The sequence below is a fragment of the Sturnira hondurensis genome, unplaced genomic scaffold (assembly GCF_014824575.4).
Source record: "Sturnira hondurensis isolate 20B ecotype Veracruz unplaced genomic scaffold, ASM1482457v3 Scaffold0007578, whole genome shotgun sequence".
Taxonomy (NCBI): Eukaryota; Metazoa; Chordata; class Mammalia; order Chiroptera; family Phyllostomidae; genus Sturnira; species Sturnira hondurensis.
In genome coordinates, this window is record NW_028080209.1 from 1,968,053 (window position 1) to 1,984,319 (window position 16,267).

Consider the following 16,267-nt stretch of genomic DNA (forward strand, 5'->3'; position numbering starts at 1 on the left):
GGGCAATGCCTTACATAATCACCAGGGTGAGGAAACCCACTTCACTGCTTTGTTACTGTTGGGGGGGGACAGGGCCACTGCCTGGCTTCTGGAGGTTTGCTTGGCACTTGCCCTGTTTCCAGTCACTTCACCCACTACTCGTATGCAACTGGCACCCTTCCAGCTGTTGCGTGGTGCTGAATCCCAGAGCAGGTGGGGATTGTGAACATTCTAAGACCTTGAGACCCTTTAAAGGAGAATCTCCTGAAGATCCGGCAGTTTCTTCCACCGCCCCAACCCTGATGGGTTTTTATAGCCAGAAGTTTCGGGGATTTATCTTCCTCGCTCTGGAACCCTGGGCTATGCAGTCTGGCCTGGGGCTAGGATTGCTTGCTCCCAAGGTGGAAACGACTGTTCAGCTGCTGCCGCCGCTGCTGCCCTCTCTGCAGCACGCCTCTCCACACCACACCGTGTCTCCTTACCTCTCCAAGTCTCCACCCCTCCTACCCATCTGGATGAATATGGCTTCTTTAAATCCTTGGTTGTTGGACTTCCATACAGTTTTATTTTCTGACAGTTCTGGGTGTTATCTGTTTTGACATTTAGTTGTAATTCTTCCTGTGTTTGCGCGAGGGGGTGAAGTGTGTCTACCCATGCTTCCATCTTGACTGGAAGCTCTAAAGTCTAAAAATATTTATTAATTATTTTTAGAGAGAGAAGGGAGGGAGACAGTGAGGAAGAAAAATTTTGACGTGTGAGAGATACATCAACTTGCATGCACTCAGCTGGTGACCTGGCCTGCAACGCAGGCATGTGCCCTGACTGGGAACTGAACCAGTGACCTTTAAGTTTGCAGGCCGGCACTCAGTCCCTCAGTCCACTGAGCCATACTGGCCAGGGCCCTTGACAGAAAACTTTGATGATTGCTGATCAAGATTATACCATCCTTACAAGAGGTATATCGTTATCTTTCTTTAGCATAGTTCAATTAAGGTAAGAATACATATTTTTCTGCTCTGGCCAGGTGGTTTAGTTGGTTGAAGTAGTGTGCCACATATCAAAAGGCTGCAGGTTTGAGTCCCAGTTGTGCACAGAGGAGGTAACCGATCGATGTTTCTCTCTCTCTCTCTCTCCCTTCCCCACGCCCCAGCCCCTGCTCCTTTCTCTAAATGCATCCTTGGGTGAGGACTAAAAAAGAACATATATTTTTGGAAATTTTGGTATAATTAATCTAATCTGATCTTGGTATTTATTCTGGGGAAGAAGGGTGATTACTACTTAATTTCCATAAGGATTAATTATCTATACACAGGTTTTCTAGTTTTTCTTAAGTAGATTTGAGCCGGGTTTTTTTCTAAAAAACTTTTATCAACAATTCAATTTTTTGGTAGCTCTTCCTAGCATTCTCTTAATTTCAAAGTCTATATTATATCTGTTGCTATTTCTTTTTTGTTCCTTATTTATTTGTTGCATTCTCTTTTAAAGTTTCCTATATCAGCCCTGTGAGAGGCTCATTCCTTTTATTAGACAAATAAAAATAACCTACTTTGGTTTTGTTGATCATTTCTATTTTTCTCTATTAATTTTTGCCCTGTCCCTTATTTCCATCCTTTTACTTTTTTTTGAGCACACTCAGTTCCCAGTTGTTTTTTCTAGCTTCTTGGATTGCTTAGTTTACTTAATGTCTATTTTGCTTTCTAAGAAAAGCTTCTAAGGCTCAAAGAACTGAATGAGCAGCACTTCGTAAGTCATGATAGAATACTTTCATAACTGTTTATCTCTATTTGCTTACTAATTTTTTTGTGATTTTTGCTTTAACTCAAGGATTATTTAGAACATTTTTTTTCTATTTCCAAATATGTTTCTTTCTCTGTCAAGCTGAATCTATTGACTTCTGATTTCACTGTACTGTGTCAGAGTATGCACATATAACCTATGTTACTGATGTACTGGGATTCTTAATATTTCTTTTAAAACTTAACATATGGTTAGTTTTTTATAATTCTTCCATGTGTGCTTGATAAAATTTTATATTCTTTGTTGGACACAAAGTTCTTTCTCAATATAGCTATCTGATCAACTTTGTTAATGGTGTTAATCCAATTTTTCTCACTGTTTGCTGCATTTTCTATTAGTTTCTAAATCAGATGTTTTATGGCTACAATATGTCAACTTTGTCAACATTTGTATGTCAAAATACGACATACAAATATGTCATATTTTCTTCAATATGGCTACAGATTTGTCAACTTTCCCCCACAGATGAAGAGTTTGCTAGGTGTGCATAAATTCATGAGTGCAGTTTGTCTTGGTATATTGTTCCTTTTATCAATATTACATGTTCCTCTTATCTCTTTAAATACTTTCCACCTAAATTCAACTTTGTCTGACATTACAATTATTATCTCAGTTTTCTTCTAGTTAGTATTTGCCTGATATACCTGTTTCAATGCCGTCATCCTTAGTCATTCAGCATTACTGTGTTTGGAAACAACATTTGGCAAATTTTATTTTCTTTTTTAAGCCAAGTATGTGTCTATTAATTAATAAGTTTAAGTGAAATCAAGTTACATCTATTGAGATTTAACCTGGAAACTTAGCTTTTCACTGAGCCACATAGGGTCCCTTCAAGATGAGTTAGAAACTGAGTCCTTAAATTTATTTCCTGTGTAGCAAACAAGCTCTATGCCAGGCAATTTGCATTCTCAAGTTCAATGAGTTAAGAGGAAGTTGTTAAGTGGCACCCCAGCTAGGTAAGTTAGACCTGCTCAGGAACAGTGGCTGTTGGTTAAAGATTGTGGAGTCTCTAGAGGCCAGAGTTGCACTTAGTATTTGCTGAAACCACTGTGAGTTGTATTGGAGTCAAAGAAAAAGTAAACTGTGGATGTACTTCCTAATGACTAAAACTTTTTTCCTGGAATGTGGAGCTGGGTGGGAAAGTAAATACAACTCTTTTGGAAGAGTCATCTGGACTCAATTCATTTAGTAGAATGCACTTGGCACCTATCCCAGCAATTTAGTCTCTATTCGGAGTTCCAACACAAACCAGCTCAAATACAGTACTATATTCTCTAAGAGGGCAGATTCTAATCTCTACACTAAGCCACCAAATTAACTATTCATCAATGGGTACCATTAAATTATGCGTGATAATGTAGACAGATAAACTTAGTAAAAAGATACCTTTATGAAAAAATTCCAGTTTTTAAGAAATGGTTGAAAGGTAATTTAGGAGCAGTTATTTACAGTAAAAGAGAGCTAATCTTTAAATCAGGTTCTCCTAGTAAGTATAAAATAAGTAACAAACAAGAGATAATACATATCAATTCTTTGACTAAAGAGTGAGTCTTTTTTTAAAAATTTTATTTATTTATCTTTAGAGGGGAAGGGAAGGAGAGAGGAAGAGAAACATCAATGTATGGCTGCTTCTTATGCATCCCCTGCTGGGAACTGGCCTGCAACCCAGGCATGTGCCCTGACTGGGAATCGAACCGCGATCGTGTGGTTCAGAGGCCTGCGCTCAATCCACTGAGCTACAACAGCCAGGGCCAGAAATGGCATCTTGACAACACCGAGTCTTCCTAGTTATGAACATGGAATATTTCTCCATTTAGTTTTTTATCTTTATCAGTTTATAGACCTTGTACATACATTGGTAGATTTATAAATAAGTATTTCATTTGTGGGGGTGCTAATATAAATGGTACTGTGTTTTTATATCAGATTTCACTTGTTCATTGCTTTTATATATAGGAAAACTATGGACTTTTGTATGTTACAACTTGTATCCTGTTCCCTGACTGGTGGGGCTCAGTTGCTTGGGTGTCCTGCAAAGTGAAAAATTGCTGGTCCAATTCCTTGTCAGGACACATGCGCTGGTTGCTGGGCTGGACCCTGATTGGGGCACCTGCGAGAGGCAGGCATTTTTCCCTGTCTTTCGCCCTCCCTTCCCATCTGTCTAAAAACAAATCTGTAAAGTGATTTTTAAAAATTAAAAAAAATTATATCCTGTAACCTTGCTATAATCACTCACCAGTTCCACAAATATTTTTTGGCCATTAATTTTTTTAAAGTGCCTATATTTTAAAGATTTTATTTATTTTTTTTGAGAGAAAGGGGAAGGAAGGGAGAAAGATAGGGAGAGAAGCACCAGTGTGTAAGAGAAACATTGACTGGTTGCCTATCTCGGGCCCCCAACTGGGTACTGACCCTCTACCCAGGTACGTGCCCTGACTGGGAACTGAACTGGAAACCTTTCAGTTTGAAGGCTGGTGCTCAATCCACTGAGCCATGCCAGCCAGGGCACACCTATATTTTTAAACTAAAATGGTTACTAATGAGAAAATTCCTAGTTAAAAGCACTTATATATTAAAACTACAATAAAATGGTCACTAACAAAAATATGTAATAACATTTTGAATACCACTTTTCATAAAACCAACAGTATTTACTTAAGTATTTTTATAAAAGCCAAAATGAGTCACTAAAGTTTTTCATTTTAAATCTGACTCTAGAAGTAATTAATCACAGAAGTAACCTAGGAGCAGCCATGTACCATTTTGTAACATCCTTGGAACAGAGGTACCTTCCTCTGAAAGAAGAGGCCTCCTCGCTCTGGCACTGGAGTTGAGTTACGGGTACACCATGGACCACATGAGCACAGAGCAAATGCTGAGCACAGGGATTATCACAGCACTTCAACCAGTCCCTTCACAGGAGGCAGCGTCTCTGCCAAGATCTCCTTTCATCCCTGAATTGTAACTGAGGAAAGGCCCCTTCTGAATTCTTAGCTGCCAGAAACAAGAGATTCAATATGGATGTACTTAAGGGCCTTTGCCAGAGATCTGCGGGACTCATTCTGTACTCTAACATAAAGCAGCCTCACAGCAGCTTCCACACTGAGACCTGGTATGTTTTCACTTTTCTTTTTATATAGTCAAAATTATTTTTCCTAAGAAAAAGCTCTTTACTTTTTTTGTTATGCTTTTGTGCATATGCTTTTCCTAGGATGGCAGGATAAAGATGCTTCCACACACAAAAATATATGTCTGTGTTAAATGAACAAAGACTCTCCTGAAATTTTAAATCAAATCTCCTAATTTATTTAAAAAGAATAAATCATCAGAATAAGATCATTACATATAATGTATTAAGAGACATGATAATTGTTACATTTTATAATGTGATCACTAAAGGAGCTAAAAATGCATCTCCTTACCAAGTAAAAATAAAGACATGGCAGTACTTACAAAACCACAACTTGTGCCCTGGCTGGTGTGGCTCAGTGGATTGAGTGCGGGCTGTGAACCAGGGGTCACCGGTTCAGTTCCCAGTCAGGGCACATGCCTGAGTTGCAGGCCAGTTCCCAGCAGGGGACGCATGAGAGGCAACTATACATTGATATTTCTCTCCCTCTCTTTCTCCCTCCCTTCTCCTCTCTCTAAAAGTAAAAACAAAACAAAACAAAAAAAACTCCCACAACTTGTCTCAGGCAGAGCAGTGTTCAGCACATTGTTGTACTTCACAGTTTCCTCCTTAAGATCTTAAATATATTTAGCACATAATAAATATTTTTGGCTATTTTCTGTCCAACTTTTTATTCTGAACAATTTCAAACATACAGAAATTTTCTTCTATTTTTGCACCTATTTTTAATATAAATCTATAGGTGTGAATAGCCATACATGTACCTTATTACTAATAGTTCCTATTTGTGTAACTTAAAATTCCTTATAAATTAAATAATAGAAATTCAGAAAATGCTATCTAAATAAAGCCTTCTTTTCAACAAACAAATGGGGATGATTTGTCATCTCTTTTGATTCACAGTAATTTGCATCTGGATACATGAGTATTTTCTCATATTAACATTTCCACTACACACTGAAATATTCCCAAGGTTAAAAACCTTTATTTGCTTTCACTTGTTTAGGAGACTAAAAAAATAAAACTATGTTCTTCCAAAAAGTTGGAGCTTAGTTTATGGGTCAGAATAAAGTAAAAACCTGGAACACAGCTTATCCACCTAATTAAGAATACATCTTTTGAATGTTTTTCAATATGTGTCTTTTAGTACTACTGTTGCTGCTTCTTTTTCTCTATATGTATATATTATATTGATTAACAAACTTTGCAAAAATCAATTGCCTACATTGAAAGATCAGGAGATATGACATGAGAATCCAGCTTCAAGTCTCTCCTGAAAATCGCAGCCACAGTGGGTCTTCACTGCCACGTGACGACTACTGGCTGAGCCCGAGCAGGGACTGGGGCAGGCTCTCCTCACTTGGTCAGAGCTACACCCACCGCCAACCATCTGCCTGCTTCCCTACAAGTTTATGAGCTGCAGGACCCTGGCCTACAAACATTCCTTTGCCCTGTTTTAGGATGTTGAAATGATTGAAAACACTCAATATATTATGATACTTACTTTGTGATTAAAGTTCTGGATTTTTAAAAAATCATGTTCTTCCTTAATAATTCTGTGATACTTTATCCCCACTTTCTATTCACAGCTGTTCAGACTGTAAAGATGAAAATATAACACAGACATACAAAGCCTTCATTCTCTTCTCCATTTCAAGAGTCAAATACTTATGAGCTAAGAAAAAAGGTTAACAAAATTGTATCATAAATTATTTCCAAATAGTCACAAGCTTTTAAAATATTCTACTTGTGTATAACAAGAGATAGGAAAACTGCCCCTGTCAGAACCCTTTGGAGACTTCTGGTTGCTAGGATACATATGAGAGTAGTATAAACATTTATTTGCAGGAACAGGGAACACACAGTACAGGAACTAGGATAAGAAGATTTTTAAAATAAAGTTCACTATAGTGTTTTCCGTGTTCTTATACGAAAATACAAATGAGATCAAGAAGGGTTACAATGAATTCTTTATAGGCTGACATAAGATGAGTAAGGCTATAAATAATTACGAAACAGCTCTGAACTCTTGAGGCAGTTATGATCCTTGTACTATATATTAAGGCATCCAGACATTCAAAAAACTTTCTTAAATGAAGGTGTAAAATTGTTCCTTTATGTAAGACGGTATGCATCAACAACTTGAGGGAGGGTACCAAGGTACGAGGAAGTCTAAGGAGACGCCACTAAATGGAAGAAATCTCTGAGACGGTTAGTTTATATGACAAAGCAACAAGTGGCAAGAGCCAAAGCAGCAGCAAAGGAATGTGGTATCAGGACACAGTGAGAAAGTCAGAGAACAAGCTACTTTTTTGTTTGTTTTTTTTTTTAAAGCTAGGCCTATGTCACAGGTAAATTATCAGACTATCTACAAATACTTTATATGCTAGAAATGGGTCCACTGATGTGGCCTTGTTGACATTAAGAAGCAGATCAAAGGAATGGGCATTTGGCCGCACATTTTCAGTTATCATCGCTGACTACATTTTTCTAAAGGCGAAAGATAAACCCACGGCATTGTCAATCTGGAAGAGAATGAAGTTGAAGGTATGTACATAATCTTCTCTTTCTGTTTCAGTTTTCAGATGTCCTGTATCTTTGTAATAATTTGGCTGAGGTGAGCGTGAGTAAAAGAAATGGAAATGTTAACAGATGAACAGAAGACAGAAGAGCTTCAGACACAGCTTCTCTCTTTTCTTCCTGTCAGCCAACAGTTTTACCTTTTCCATTGAATCAGCAAGAAAGAATAGTTCTGAAAACCACACAAAGAGGTGCTTTTCTTTTTTATTTCAGAGAGAGTATCACATGGCTGTTCCAGCAAGCCTCTGCAGCCCTGCGCTACAGATGCACTGTTACCAAGGCCCCTTGCAGCACTGAGAGAAAGCCTCTCCCTCTAACCCTTTGAGAGTCACTGTAATAGGATTTTAACTATAAGCAACTAAAAAAAATGGAGGCCAGTTCACAAAAGGGAATAGGTTAGCCCTTTATATGTAACTGCTAATGTTTCAAGCTCTACAGATTAATCTGTTTCTGAAATTCAGACACTATGCCGAAAGTTTTAAGCTGGCTGAACAAAGTTTCCAAACAGGCTGAGTTTGATGGTTCCTAGTCCTGCCATGATAAACTACTTATTCACGGCAGGGCTAGGAACCATCAAACTCAGCCTGTTTGGAAACCTCAGTTTATTTGTGTTTATATAGAACATTCTTCTAGTAACAAAATAAATACATGTTTAATGCAGAAAAAGTGGAAAATCTATGAACTAACTCAAGATAACCACTGTAAACATGTGGGCAAACACGCTTTCAAGGAGCACAGCATTAGGAGTGTGGGTGCTTCAACGAGATGTGATGGATGCAAATCTTACTAAGCACTTGAGCACATTTAGTTGGACACAATTTGTGTGGACAACCTATTTACTCTCACTGAACCTCAGTCTTTCTCTCCTCAATAAAATGTAGATAAAAACAGTTCCTATCTCAGGGTATGGTGAGAATTAAAGGAGGCAATATATGCAAAATGCTGAGAACAAACAGAGCTTAGCACATAATAAGCGTATGAGTAGTACTACCTATTCTTTCTACACAAATCATTACGCACACCTTTCTTCCCCAATAAATGATTTCATATCATAAATGTTGTTTTCTAGCCAGCTTTGATCACCTAGGAATGGGTTGCAAACACTCCTGTATTCATAAATATCTTTTCACTATACCGAGGACCCTTGGGAGAGCTGCTGCAGATAGTACTGAAGCACAGGTTGCTACGCTTTTACAGCACAGGAACCTGCCACTTTTAGCACAGTTAGAGGAATAAGAAATCAGCAACTGGGACAAAGGCACAGCAGACATCTTCAAAATGTCCAGAAGTTGACCATGTGACCTGGCAACTCTGCCCAAAGGTTGTAACTAGGCAAAACCAATCAGAGCCTCTCTTGGGAAGATTGAAAGGGAGATACACAGAGTCGACTGACAGGTGAGTGGTGACCAGGGAGGAAAAACACAAAACAAAACATGGGAAGTAGAAGCCAGGAAGCTGAGGTTAGAAAGGCAGCTCCTCCACGTTGGAAGGGAGGGGCAGGGCCACCAGGGTAGCAACCGGGCTGCTTGTGCTACTTGGCATGCCCAATGTCCACCCACCATGGGCAAGACCTGTCTGTGCACTGTGACCCAAGTTTTCATTTCTGCACAGACTGGCTGGGCAGCTGCTGCAATACTATCACATTCTTCCTCATTAAACGAAGGCCTTGTAGGCACGTTTATGCCTAACAACCTGGAAGTGCCTAACTCAACTGTATTTACGTGGTTGCTCTAGAGGTCACATTAATAGAAGGAATAGTTGTAAAATACAAAAATTGTGTTTTCGTAAGCTCTTGCTATATGTTAATCTCTGGGGCTTCCATAATGAGCAAGAAAGAATGGTACCTGACTATCCAGAATATAGATAAGAGGATAGCACAGAAGACTTAAGCAAGCAGTACCAATAAAAGATAATCAACACCATGATGCTAGAAGTGCACATTGCACTGGGCACACAGAAAGAACGAGTCTACAGGGTGGAATCAGAAAGACTTCATGAGTCTTTTAATTCACTATAAGTCTTTTAGACTTATAAGAAGTCAGTGACTTCATGAGAGAAGTCATTCTTTTTTTTAATGTATTTTTATTTTTTATTTTTAAAATATTTTTACTGATTATGCCATTACAGTTGTTCTTCCCTCTCCTTCATTCCCTCTACCCTGCGCACCTCCTCCCCCACCATCCCCCGCCTTTGGTTTATGACCACGTGTCTCAAGTTCTTTAGATTCTATATTTCCCATACTATTCTTGCCTTCCCCCCTGTCTATTTTCTACCTACCATCTATGCTACTTATTTTCTGTACCTTCTGCCCCCTTCTCCTCCTCCCACTTCCCTAACCTAACCCTCCTTGTGTTCTTCATTTCTATGGTTCCACTCCTGATCTAGCTGTCCTCTTGGTTTGCCTTTGTTTTAGGTGTGGTTGTTAATAACTGTGAGTTTGCTGTCCTTTCACTGTTCATATTTTTCATCTTCTTTTTCTTAGATAAGTCCCTTTAACATTTCATAGAATAAGGGCTTGGTGATGATGAACTCTTGAATATGACCTTATCTGAGAAGCACTTTATCTGCCCTTCCATTCTAAATGAAAGCTTTGCTGGATAGAGCAATCTTGGATGTAGGTCTTCGGATTTCATGACTTGGAATACTTCTTTCCAGCCCCTTCTTGCCTGGAAGGTCTCTTTTGAGAAATCCGCTGACAGTCTGATGGGAACTCCTTTATAGGTGACTGTCCCCTTATCTCTTGCTGCTTCTAGAATTCTCTCCTTCATTTTCATCTTGGCTACTGTAATTATGATGTGCCTTGGTGTGTTCTTCCTTGGGTCCAACTTCTTTGAAACTCTCTGAGCTTCCTGGACTTCCTGGAAGTCTATTTCCTTTGCCAGATCGGGGAAGTTCTCCTTTATTATTTGTTCCAATAAGTTTTCCACTCGTGGCTGTTCCTCTTCCCCTTCTGGTACCCCTATAATTCGGATGTTGGAACGTTTAAAGATGTTCTGGAGGTTCCTAAGCCTATCCTCATTTTTTAAAAATTCTTGTTTCTTCCTTCTTTTCTGTTTGGTTGTTTCTTTCTCCCTTCTGGTCCACTCCCTTGATTTGAGTCCCAGTTTCCTTTCCATCACTATTGGTTTCCTGTGCATTTCCCTTCATTTCAATTAGTTTAGCCTTCATATGTTCCTCTAATTTGTGACTATAATCAACCAGTTCTTTGAGCATCCTGATCACCAGTATTTTGAACTGTACATCCGATAGGTTGGCTATTTCTTGGTCACTCTGAAGTATTGGCTCTGGGGCTCTGAGTTCTTGAGCCATGTTTTGGTCTGTTCTCACCTGTTATGTATGAGGAGCGGAACGCTAAGTGTTCACCAGGACGGGGCAACTCAGTTGCTAGGTTGTGATGCTGCATGTGGGGGCGGGGTCAAAGAGGGGCAATGGCGGTCCCCTCTGCTGCTTCCTACTGCTGGGGCCTGTGTGGTCTGTCTCACTGCTCCTCCTTCGCTGGTTTATCTGCACATGAATGTGTGACTGTGGTCAGCCTGCCGCCTTGTGCCCCCACTGGGTCCAGCTGTTGCTACCCGACACCTGGGATCCGCCCATGGCTGCCTGAGCACCTGAGTGGGGGGATCTTTCCTGCCCAACCCTGCTCCACTGCGGGCTCCACCCCTCTTACCAGTCTGGCTGAATGGTTAGTTGTTGTCGGACTTCTGTACAGTTCAATTTTCTGTGTTTTGGCTGTGTTTTTGTTTACTAAAACTTTGTTGTCTTTAAACTTGGTTGTGGGAGAAAGCACAGTGTTTCCACCTATGCTTCCATCTTGGTGAAAGTCCAGAATTCTTAGATTAAGACACAGAGTTATTAGCTAGATGTGCCAGATGCTGCAGACTGCTCACCCAATACCCATTCCCACATATGTGGCCTGCATGACCACTAGTCTGGTGAAGTAAGAGAGTCCTGAGACACTGACAGTGAACTGGATCAGTGTTTCCCATCACGGCGCCCAAGAGTCCTGACCTCATTTAACAGGGAGGGCCAGTTTCTTCAGTGAGCAAGCATCTTTCAGTACTGGAAATATTTAGAATGAAATATAGAATTGTTTGAGAATCAAAGTCATAGTAAATTCTATATTAAGAAGGAGACCAGATTTGTATTTTGTAATGTTAAAAGAATTTGGCCTATTAGATTATAATCTCACTTTTGAAAGTATAATTTATTTCTGACTTAAGAGTTTAAGTTGTTAGTCAAGTTTACATACACCATGGGAATACGAGGGGGACCCCCCCAAAACAGACATATCTTCTGGAGGGTGGGGCCCTCGTAGTAAAGGCTTCTCCTGCTAGATGAGTTTTAGGAACCCACCTGTAACAGCTGGCATTGTTGTGAGAGGCTGCATTTAGCTTCAGTGAATTTTTTTTGAAGACTCTTTCAATGTATTTGCCCATTTCACAATGGGTGATTTGTGAGTGCACCTGCCCCACACTACACTGAGCGCTCAGCAGTTTCTGACCAAAAATGGCATGACCCCGTGCCCCATCCTCCGTAGTCACCTGATCTGGTCCTGAGTGACTCTTCCGTTGTTTGTTTCCCTGGATGAAAAAATTTCTCAGAGGGAAACGTTTTGCTGATACGGAAGAGGTGAAACAAAAAAATGGCAGAAGCACTAAAAAGCATCAAAATCGACAAGTTCAAAAACTGTTTTGAGCGGTGGAAAACACGTGACAACAGGTGTACTGCATCAAATGGATAGTACTTTTAAGATGACTAAAGTTTAAATATGTTAAAAAAATACACAATTTTTAAAAATAAATTGTTTTGTTTTTGGCCCCCCTCATATTTAAAGAATCTAAGACTCCCCTTATTTGTAAGTTTAATATGTGAGATTCACAGGACATTTTTGTCGAAGAGTTTTGTGAGGTCTTTATTTTTTAAGTCATATAACTGAAATTCTTTAAAAAACAGTCAAATATGTAATATCTGTAAATGCAACCTGAAATATTTGAAAGTCTTCAATTAATTGGTCTAAGTATTATCTAAAGGCCTCTTAAAAGTGACTAATAGTCCTGGCTGGTGTGGCTCAGTAGATTAAGCACCAGCCTGAGAACCAAAGGGTCACTGGTTCCATTTCTTATCAGGGCACATGCCTGGGTTGTGGATCAGGACCCCGTTAGGGGTGTGTGAGAGGCAACCAGTCAATGCATCTCTCACACATCGATGTTTCTCTCCCTCTTTCTCCCTCCCTTCCCATTTCTCTAAAAATAAATAAATAAAATCTTTAAAAAGAAAAGTGACTAGTAAAGCCCCTCTGCTTACAGAGCAATCTGATCTACAAGCATTATGAAAGAACAAAGTTTCTGAATGTGTATAAGAAAAAAAGTCATAACATTTTGAAAACTAAATATATCTTTGAATAGTGACTTCAGCTTACTAACACTACCCTTTAAAGGCAATGAAAAACATCAACCTACATCCTCTCCGATTCCAAGTCTTATTCTCTGTTGTGAAGCATGGAATTGAAAAAAATAACCCCTCCACTTTATTTTGATGGAAGCCACTGAAATGTTTGTTTTTGTAATGACACATTTCTTTAATTTTATTGTTTGTACAAATATTTGTATTTGATAACTTTGATTTTAAAGTCCAAGCAGTCATAGACATTTCTTTATCCTCTCAATATAATGGAGTAAGGTACAAGGTATGGCATGACTCTCCTTGGACTAGAGGGGAAAATTTTGCTTAAAGTCAGACAGGGCTCTTCAGGGCTGAGAATGGCAGGCTCAGTTTAGTTTTTAAGCTCAGGATTCCCTTCTGGAGAGGAGGTAGATGAGACAATGAACATATGAGAAATAGTGTTTAATTATCTGTGTTAGGTCATTCACTTTCTCACGTACCAAGCACTTTATTCCTACTTTACTCTATTCTCCCTTTCATCTACTGAAGGATGGTGCATAATTTCCAGGAAACAAAGGCGCAGCGCCCTATATCCTGTCCTACTCCCTTGCTGCATTTCCTACAGCAATCGTCTAGTTTTCTACATCTTAGCAGCACTTGCACAACCTAGGGACAGTCCAGCCACAACACTCAAAAACAAAACAAGAATAGTAACAACAATGAATATAAGCTTTCCTGAGACATGGCCAAATCCAAATGTCCCCTACAAAGGTAGACCTGTCAGAGTTCGCCCCACAGCTCCTAAAACCAAGTAGCAAGTTTGGAACTGGGTCTCTGGACTTTCTTCCTATCTTTCAGTTCTAGAACCATCATTCTATTTCAGGGCTTCCAACATATCAGAGTACAACTGCCATAGTACTCTGTCAAACATCACTTTGCCTTAAGTGCCTTAGAACCTACCTATAGGAACCAAATGGATTTAAATCAAAAGGATGCAGCTGAGGTCCACTAACTGCCCTATCACACTTATTTGAATAGTCAAACCTTTGGAATCCTCCAAAAATAATGCTAATAATTTCCATTTGGGGTATTTCTCCAGGGTTTTTTTATTATTTCATCAGTCACACAAGCATGCAATAATTACTTTCTGTTCATCTAGCTGTGAACTAGACACAGAAAGGCAAGATTTAAAGAAGGAAACATAATCTTTGTCCTCAGAGATTACAATCTAATTGCAGAGACCAGATATATAATGAGAGTGACACAAGAATTCCTGGAGTATTCCAAGGGTAAGATTAGCCTAAAGGGACTTGGGCAAGTGCTGGGCCCAAAAGAAATGTAGAATTTAGACTTGTTCTACGTTCTATTTTATATGTCCTTAGAATCGATCTTACATCCCCTCTGGAACAAGAAAATCCATCTAAAACTACTACTGATGTGGTAAGGGGAAGTAATGAAATTTAAACCACCAATCAGGAGTTCCTCAATCAGATAACATAAGCTGAGCAGAGTGTGGTGTTTCCCCAAGAGGCGGGAAATATTAGTTCCTTCTTCCTGGTTTTGAATTGCAATTTCTTTCTTAGTTTCCCCAACCTAACTGTAAGCTCTTGAAGTAAGGGAGTAACGGCCTAAGATTTTACTTCTTCTGACTGTTTATTCTCGAGTATCTAGTTAGAGGTATAGGGCATAGCCCAGAAACTCAACATATGTATGTTGATATCACGTGATTAAACTTTTAAAAAAGATACTATTATTTCTAGAGCTGCACCATTAACAGCTTCTGCCCAACAGAAGTGTTGCTTTACCCACTGTTCTACAGTCAGGACTGAGGAAACAGGAAAACTAGGACCACCTCCTCCTCATCCAAAAGTTAATGAGAATGAACCATTTATACCAAGATGGCCTGCTCTTCTTATTTCTTAGGGCTAATGAACTATTTGATTCTTGATGTTCTGCTACAGGTAAGAGATACAGTATTGGAAGAGATCCAAGGGAAATCACAGGGCTGTCTGGTATAATCAGATATAGCCACTACTAGGAACCTGCATAGAGTGGTGCCTAGTAAACATTATCACGTCAGGACCTGATTGCAGGAGGCACATGGTAACTGTTAAATGCCTTCTATGATCATGAGTTATGTTCATCAGGGAATGGCAATAAATGAAAAACTACATACAGGAAAGCTTCACAACTATAGGGTACCCCGTGTTCTTTTTCCTCAGTACATACCTCCTCACAGACTTCACGAACTGCTGCCACACTCGGCTCCTCTTCAGGCTCCATGCCTCCTCCAGGGACAATCCATCGGTCTGGATGGCGACTACTGCTCACAAGTAGCACCTGAAAGTCACACAGGTCACATGGTGGTTAAAAACCTTAAACCTCCAATTGAGAGTTTATTTACTTTTTTATTAAAATTTATATATATATAATATATATATATATATATATATAATTGATTATACCATTACAGTTGTTCTATTCCCTCCCTTCATTCCCCTCTACCTGCAAACTCCCTCCCCCACTATTCTCCCCCCCTTAGTTTATAACCACGTGTCTCAAGTTCTTTAGATTCTATATTTCCCCCACTATTCTCGCCCTCCCCCCTATCTATTTTCTACCTACCCTCTATACTATTTTCTGTGCCTTCTCCCCCCTTCTCCTCCTCCCATCCCCCTGGAGTCCCAGAATGTACACAAGCCCACCCACCTAGGAATCAGCACCAGGGCAGCAACTGGAAGGGCACCAGTTGCTTGTGGGAAGCAGGGGAAGTGACTGAAAGCAGGGCGAGAGCCAAGTAAGCTGCATCGTTCCCTCTCTGACCCCTCCCCCTTCCACACAGTGCCACAACTCAGAGAAACAGGTTGTGCCACCCTGTCAAACACCTAAGGCTCCACCACTTACAACGCAGCAGATGTGCTGAGTCAAAAAAACATGGCCCAAATGAAAGAACAGACCAAAGCTCCAGAAGAACACTGCACAATGAAGAGACAGTCAACCTATCAGATGCAGAGTTCAAAACACTGGTAATCAGGATGCTCACAGAAATGGTTGTGCATGGTCGCAAAATACAGGAAGAAGTGAAGGCTGTATAAAGAAAAATATACAGGGAGCCAACAGTGAAGGGAAGGAAACTCGGACTCAAATCAAGGGTGTGAGACAAAAGGAAGAAATTAACATTCAACCAGAATTAAGAAACAAAAATTCAAAAAAATGATGAGAGGCTTAGGAACCTCCAGGACAACTTTAAATGTTTCAACAGCCAAATCATAGGAGTGCCAGAGGAGAAGAGGAAGAGCAAGAACATGATCAAGTAGGATTTATTCTGGGAATGCAAGGATGCTACACTTGCAAATCAATAAATGTGATTTACCACATAGACAAAAGTAAGGATAGTAA

General features: G+C 39.7%; 1 protein-coding gene across 1 annotated transcript in view; it reads right to left on the reverse strand.

Annotated features, from left to right (window-relative positions):
- The window catches only part of NUDT3 (nudix hydrolase 3), an 87,829-nt gene that overhangs the window by 20,247 nt on the left and 51,315 nt on the right, over positions 1–16,267 (reverse strand). Inside the window, exon 2 of the mRNA XM_037052793.1 lies at positions 15,098–15,208. Within this exon, the coding sequence (XP_036908688.1) occupies positions 15,098–15,208 (111 nt within the window). The remainder of the gene's footprint in view (positions 1–15,097; positions 15,209–16,267) is intronic.